Genomic DNA, 7,558 nt, shown 5'->3' with positions numbered 1-7,558 from the left:
AGCCCTTGTCGCCTCGTCTCTGCCAAAAAGGTCCGGGCAGCGCAGCTTTCGGCCGTCGGCTTTGTTATTGTTATTGTTTATGTTTTGATCGGCATGTAAATAAGCATGACCAAAACATAAACACGCACGATCGTTGGAGGGGAAATGTCGCTGCCTCTGCCGCTGTTCGCGTCGGCAGCAGAGAGGGGAAATGGCTTCAGCGCGGTCGCTACAGTCCGTGTTGACAAAATGTATACGCCTGTGCGTTGCGGCCTAAATCTAATTTGGCCCTTCCTGGGCAAATTAACTGTGGGCTTCATGCCCGTTAAATGTACAGTTGTGTGTGTGGGTGTGTGGCTAATCCTAACTTACTTGCTAACTTAGCTATGACCTTAACTAATATATACAATATTTACATATAGGGGATTGTGACATCGTCACATTCCACCCTATCTTCGGGAGGGGTGAAGAGTGATGATCACCCTCCCGCTGCGGTTAATTTGGACCCTGAAGCGTTGGTTCCCCTCCTCCTCCAGGATCCGTATTGTTCGCCTTCGCGGTGTCGCCAGGCGCCCGTGGATTCGGCGGAGTAGAGCTGCCGGTAATGTGCCGTTCGGAGTGGTCCATTCCACTGGGGCCGGTACCCAGCGGGGAGGGTTGCGGGCTCCCTCGTCGGCGTCCAACGATGACTCGTCGGACGAGCTAGATGGGCTGTCTGCCCATGGGGCGCTCCTGCGCCGTGCTCGGCGGCGTGGGGTCGGTGAGGGTGGTGGGCCACTTGCCGGCGGTTGGGCAACCGGTGGGTTGCCGAGCTCCTCACTGAGGTCTTCCGCCCTGCGGCGCGCCTCTTCTGCGGCCAGCTCCGCGCCGGTGGGCAGGCGGGGTCGCGGATCGCGACTGGCGGCCACCGCTGCGCATCGGGCGGCAGCGTGCGGATCGGGGTACGATCCCCGGCCGAAAATCTCCTCGTAGGAGGGCGGAGGGGGTCGGCTGCGACTGGGAGCGGCTGGTGCCCAGCTTTGCAGCGGCGTAGTGCTGGGTGGAGTCCAGCGTGGGGGCGGCGATCGTGGGGCGTAGGACCAGTCGCTGTCCTGACTGGCCTCGCCCTCGTCGGCCGAGACTGTCGACGATGAGGCGTCCTCGGCGGGCCCGGTGGAAGGTGGTCGCGAGGCGTCTGACGGGCGGCCCTCCTCGTCCTCGTCGGCCGAGATGGTGGACGCCGTGTTAGTGCCGCTTCCCCAGTTGAAGTCGTCCCCGGGCATTTCCCCGAAACACTCCATCAGGGCGGCTTCCACCTCGCCCATGTACGGCGGGGCCCGGTTGTCGCTCGGGTGCGGCGGTGTGGGGCGCCTCCTCCGTATGTCCCGGCTGTCCTCCGCGGTGGGGTCGTATAATACGGTCGCGTCGCTGTCGTCGCCGTCGTCGCCGGTGGGGTTGTAGTGACCGCGCGGGCGGCCCTCGTCGTCGGAGACCAGGTCATAGACTGCACCCAGAGGCCCGAGCGCGCCTGTTGCCGGCGGTTCCGTGTGCGGCGGGCTGTCGAAAAGGTCGCCAAGAGTGTCCTCCACCAGGCCGTCGAAATCGACCCAATCGTCGGACAGGGCGATGGCCTGGTTCCATGCCTCCTCGGCGTCGGCGGAGGGTGCCTGATCTCCGGGTGAGGTATCGCGTGGCCGGGGCGGCGTGAGGTTGACCCGCAGGGGTCCAAAACGGTGATCTCGTCGCACCTCCTCCTCGTCATTGCCGTCGAGCGGGGCAACTTCCGGAGGGGGCGCCAGCGGCCCGATGTGGCCGGTACGCAGGGGTGCCTGGGGCGGCATGCCCCTTAAGGATGCTGGTTGGGGCCCAGCGACGCCGTGCTGGTGGGTCTCCTCTTCGTCATCGTCGCTGAGGACAACTTCCGGAGGGACTCGGCGTGGCCCAACGAGGCCGGCGAACAGGAGCGGCATCTCCTCTGTAGGGGGCCGACGGGGCCCGGCGTGGTTGTCGGCGGTCGTCGCCTCCCCGTTGTCGGCGGCGCTGGTGACGTCGGCGGTTGGGGCCCGTGGGAAAAGGCCGGCGTTATTGGCGACGGGGCTGTAGTGAGGACGCGGCGGGCTTGGCCCGACGTTTTTGTGTGGCGACGGCGGACTGGTGAAGACGTGGTCGTGGCTCTGGAAAGATGCCGGTGGTCAGGTGGGCGTTGCCTGCGGGCGCGTGGCTCGTTACGCCTCTCGGTAGGCGGGCTGGAGACTGTTGCTGTAAGGACAGAGGAGAGGTGTATTAGTGTGTTTCCCTGGGCCCTACCTAATGGAGTGGGCTAGGGTTGACTGGCTATGGCTACGGCTTTTTGGGGGAGAGACGCATGTTCACCCCACTAGGGGGTTCGGGACGTTGGACAGGCGCGCCTGTCAACAAGTGGCCCCTGTGAAACATGGTCGCCCTCCCTGCATGGGTGCTCGTCGCTAGTGTTGGCGGCGCGGGATGGGTCCCCTGCGTCGTGCGGTCTTGGCAGCTGGTCGTGCGTCCAGGATGGTGTCGTCGGCATCCTCGATTGTGGTATCTCCGGCTTCGGTGTCTTCCCGGTGGGTTCCGGCTTCGGTGTCTGCCTCATCCTCGTGGTGGTACGGCTTCAGCTGGTTCAGGCTGGCGGTCCGCCGGCGTCGGCTTCCGGGCATGTGCAGTTGCACGATGTTCGGCGATGGGAACTTCGCTACCCTGAAGGGTCCTTCGTATTTCGCAGCTAGCTTTGCGGCAAAGCCCTCGGCTGCGTTGGATAAGGCGTGTCGGCGTACCAGTACCATGGATCCAACTGGTGGTCTCCATGTCCTCCGGCGCAGGTTGTAATGACGGCTCTGCTCGGCGGCGGCGCGGTCAGCGTTGTTTCGGACGACGTTGAAGATGTTCCGGAGTTGTTCGCCTCGCTCGGTCGGGGAGATCTCTGGGGTGCCTCGTCCGGGGGTAACTTCGTCGTACAGCGTCTTCGGGAGTCGCGGTTCTCGGCCTTGTACCAAGAATGCGGGGCTGAATCCAGTAGTGTCCGAGACACTACTATTTATGGCCAAAGATATCTCCGGGAGGAGTTGATCCCACTCGTTTTGTTGGCCTCCATCTAAGTATTGGGCGATCATCGTCTTGATCGTCCGATTTGCCCGTTCCGTTGGATTCTGTCTCGGGGTGTAGGGCGCCGTGTGCTGCAGCTCCATCCCTAGCGACTGGCAGAACTTCTGGAATGAGCGGCCGGTGAACTGCGTACCATTGTCGCAGACAAATGTCCGGGGAACACCGAATCGGCTCAATATCCGCTCTCTGAAGGCTCGTTCCAGATGTGTGGCGGTAGCTTTGCGAAGTGGTACTAGCTCCACCCACTTGCTGAAGGCGTCCAGGAATACTAGCAGCATCGTGTTGCCCTGTTTCGACCGCGGCAGTGGGCCGACGAAATCTGCACAAAGGATGTGGAACGGCTCCTCGACCTGTCGAGTAAACATTTGACCTGTGGGCTTTTCTTGGCTCACCTTATATCGCTGGCAAGTGGGGCAGCGGCGAACGTACCGAGCCACCTCGCGGAACAATCCAGGCCAGTAATAGCGCTGGGCCACGCGAGTGCTGGTTTTCCGGACTCCTAGATGACCGGCAGTGGGGTGATCGTGGCACTCTTCGAGTACTCGCTGGCGATAGTCTGATCCTACGCAAAGTTTCCAGGGCGTGTACTCCTCCTCCTCAGGTCGGAGTCCAAGGCGACGATATAGCTGGCCATTCTCCTCTCGATAATCCGGAAACTTTGCCGGTTCGGTCCGAATCCTCTGGAGCATCCTCGTGATCCACTTACAGTTGACTCCTTGTACCTCCGCTTGCTGCACTATAGGCAGCGGTTGGCGAGAAAGGGCATCGGCCACCAAGTTCTGGGCCCCCTTCCGGTAATGGACGTCGTATTGATACTGCTGTAACTCCAGTGCCCAACGAGCAATCCTGCCTGTTGGATTGTCGATGGAGTTCAACCACTTCAAGGAGTGGTGGTCTGTGAGGACTTCGAAGCGGTATCCCTCGATGTAACACCGCATCTTCCGAATCGCCCAGACGATGGCGAGACACTCCTTCTCAGTCACTGAGTAGTTCCTCTCAGCAGTGTTGAGCCGGCGGCTGGCGTACGCTATCACCCTCTCGTTTCCGTCGATGGTCTGTGTGAGTACGGCTCCGATTCCGTAATCACTGGCGTCAGTTTGTAGCACAAACTTCTCCGCAAAATCTGGGCAAGCCAGAATAGGGGCTTCGGTCAGCAGCGTCTTCAGCTCCTGGAAGGCCTGGTCTTGTCTTTGGGCCCATTCCCACTTGTGGCCCTTCTTCAGCAGCGATGTCATGGGTGCCACAACATCGGCGAAGTTCGGCACGAAGCGGCGATACCAGGAAGCGATTCCCAGGCACCTGCGTAGCTCCTTCAGGTTTGTCGGCGGCGCGAGTCCTCGTATCGCAGCGACCTTGTCCGGATCCGTGTGGATTCCGGCTTCGCTGATCACGTGCCCCAAGTACACGATGCGGCGCTGGAAGAAATGACACTTCCCTCTGTTGAGGCGCAAGTTTGCGTGGCGGAGGCGTCTGAAGACTTCTCCGAGATTGGCGACATGCTCCTCCAGTGTGGAGCCGATGACAATGATGTCATCCAGATATGCAAACGCATGAGGTTCCATATCCGGACCGATGACCGTGTCTAAGGCGCGTTGAAACGTGGCGGGCGCGGAGTGGAGTCCGAAAGGCATGACTCTCCAATGGAACAACCCTCTTCCGGGAACGGTAAACGCCGTGCACTCCCGGCTGTCCGGGGCCACTGGGATTTGCCAATACCCATTTTTGAGGTCCAACGTCGAGATGAACTTCGCGTTCCGGAGACGCTCCAAGATTTGGTGGATCCTCGGAAGTGGATACGCGTCCGGCACGGAGTTCTCATTAAGCTGGCGGTAGTCCACGCACATGCGGACTTCGCCATTCTTCTTGGCCGCGATTACGATGGGCGCGCTGTGTGGGCTTTTCGATGGTTCAATGCGTCCGTCTCGGAGGAGTTCATTGATCTGCTTATCAATGACGGCCCTCATGGCCGGATTCCTAGGAAAGTACCGCTGTTTAAGGGGTCGATCCGTGCGCATGAAGATGCGATGTTCGGCGATGTGTGATACCCCTGAAAGAGTATCAAATTTCGCCAGTTCCTGGTCCAGAAACTCCTTCACCCAAGGCTCGGGGTAATCCTGCGTCTCGGGCTCCTCAGTCTGGAAAGAGACCTGATCCTCTGTGGGATGACTCACCGAATTAACGGTTCCGCATAGGAGCGGGCTTGGCTCCGGCGTTTCCTCGACGTGATCCTGGAAGCGGACACGTTTGGTGGAGGTACGGAAAGGGTTCCGTTGCGCGGCTGTGGCGTCTGCCACCGGCAAAGCCTGTCTACAACTGGGCGGCTGGTTCTCCGTCGCTGGTGATGTCGCGTCTCGAGACTGTGCTCGAGGTGAGGTGCTTGGCTGGTCTTCGGGATTGGAGCATGGCTCCCTTGGCTGCCTTCGATGGGTAGAGCGTGGCTCTCCTTGGGCTGTCGTCGATGGCTTCTCGGCATGAGTGGAGTGTGACTCCGGTGCCGTGCTTCGCTGCTCAGAGCGTGGCTCTGCATGGTGGGCCATTGGTGGCTCTTCGTCGAGGTTGGAGTGTGGCTCCCTTCGCTGGTCAGAGCGTGGCTCTGTCGTTGATCTCCGCTGGTCAGAGCGTGGCTCTGTTGTTGGTCTTCGCTGGTCGTTCGGTTGGAGGCGGAGGGTCTGCCCGCCGCAGAGCAGGGTTGCTCCGATCCCGCAGAGGAAATCCATTCCTAGGAGTATGTCGTCCAGTGCGTCCGACATCACGAGGAGAATGGTGGGCGTCCGTTCATTCCCAAGGTAGATATTTGCCGCCAGAGCTCTGGTCAGCTCGCGGCATGTTCCGTCTGCGAGTTTTACCTGGGTACGGATGTCCCGTGTGTTCCTTCCGTTGTCCAGCCTTTGAGCCAGCCCTTCGCTAATAAAGCTATGGGTGGCTCCGGTGTCCAGGGTAGCGATAAACCGTCGCCCCTCCATGTGGATGGCAGCGCGGATGCGTCCCTGGTACTGATGGAGAGTGTCTCCTATTGGCTTCGGGGATACGGAGGGTTCCTCGGGTGATTCCCGGTCACACGAGGCCCTTGCCCGTTTCCCGACGGTGGCTGTCGGCAACAGTCGACCGTCCTGCGTCCTCGTTGGCCGCAATCCCAACAGAATAGGATCCGTGGATTCCTGCACTCGGCTTCGAAGTGCCCGGATTGGCCACAATTCCGGCAAGCGTCGCGAACGTTGACGGCTTCTGGTCGTGGTGTCACTGCGCTCTGGCTGGTGCAAGCGTTCCGGCTAAGGGAACCGTTGAGGGCGTTGCCTGAAGGAGGCGCCTGTTGAGGTCGTCGAGTGGGCACCCTGTCTCCGTCGGCTGCGTAGCTGGCTCCCGTGGCCTGGCGTTGAGTCGGGATCCGGTTCTCCAACGCTCTTCCGCCTCGGCTGCGTGTCTCCTCGTAGTTGGTCACGAGGTGCGTTAGCTCGGTCAGCGTACGGAAATCCTGCCTCCGGGTGTAGAGTTGATACTCCGGCAGCATATTCTCATAGATCCTCTCCAGCTCCTTGTCAGAGGAGAATCCGGCCCGGCGCATCTGCAAACGGATGTCGATAAGGTACTCCTTAAATGGTTCGTTGGGCTTCTGGAAATGCATCCTTATGTCATCCTCCAACCGCTGATAGTATCGCGGTGGCAAGAAGAAGTCGAGGAATTCCCGGCGGACCTCGGTCCAGCTGGCTTGTTGGAGTCCGCTCGTGCGGAACCAACTTTCGGCTCGGCCGGCCAGCAGCACCACCAGGGCTTGGGCCAGATATCTCCGGTCGATCCGGCAGGTATCGGCACGCTCCTCGATGTGCTCTATGAATCCCAGAGGATCCGTCGTTCCATCGAACGAAAGGCCCCACTTGGTCATCCGATCGATTAGGATTGCTCCCAAGCCGGCTTCACTCGGGGAGTGCGCAGATCGCGCAGGCTCTTCCGCCTTCGAGCGTCGCCCTGTAGAGGGTGACGTACTGCGTGGTAAAAGGAGTGAGGGTGGCACCAGCGATGCCGACGTGGTCGGCTCCGGAGAGATGAGAGACGGATCTAGCGGTATCGGCGACTTGACGTCGCCGGTGGGTGCGTTCCCGAACCGGCGCTCCAGCTCGTCGAGCCGATCCTGGATTTCCTTGGAATTGCTGGGCTGCCGCGCAAATGCTATAAGCCGCGCGCGTTGCTCGTCCACCGTGCCGCTTCGGTCGAGTTCGAACTCGCCTAGGATGGTTTCTAGCTCCATCTTCTTGCGATAACTTATCCAAGTGACGCCCATGGTTCACAGGATACGCGGAGAACAAAAGGATCAGAAGTAACAACGGGTCTCGAGAGAGTGAAAACGGCGGGATACCGTGGCAACGACTGGATTTTATATTGCTCGACGCGAGTTTGCGGAAATGGATCTCGCAGGATCCGTACTGTGTGCGCGTATACCCTTGGTTTAGATCTCGCAGGATCACAGCGAATTTTACTTTAT

The 7,558-nt window shown here is 60.3% G+C and overlaps 1 protein-coding gene and 1 pseudogene across 1 annotated transcript; both read right to left on the bottom strand.

Annotated features, from left to right (window-relative positions):
- Window positions 1-428: 428 nt before the first annotated feature.
- Window positions 429-1,928, bottom strand: LOC138929502 (uncharacterized). Its single transcript, XM_070288939.1, has one exon. It carries the CDS (start codon window positions 1,926-1,928, stop codon window positions 429-431), a length of 1,500 nt encoding a protein of 499 aa, XP_070145040.1.
- Window positions 1,929-2,423: 495 nt separating this feature from the next.
- LOC138929501 (uncharacterized) lies at window positions 2,424-7,357 on the bottom strand (annotated as a pseudogene).
- Window positions 7,358-7,558: the final 201 nt, after the last annotated feature.

Source organism: Drosophila kikkawai, unplaced genomic scaffold, assembly GCF_030179895.1.
Source record: "Drosophila kikkawai strain 14028-0561.14 unplaced genomic scaffold, DkikHiC1v2 scaffold_255, whole genome shotgun sequence".
Lineage (NCBI taxonomy): Eukaryota > Metazoa > Arthropoda > Insecta > Diptera > Drosophilidae > Drosophila > Drosophila kikkawai.
The sequence above is the reverse complement of the archived record's forward strand: the minus strand, read 5'-3'. Positions and strand labels throughout refer to the sequence as shown.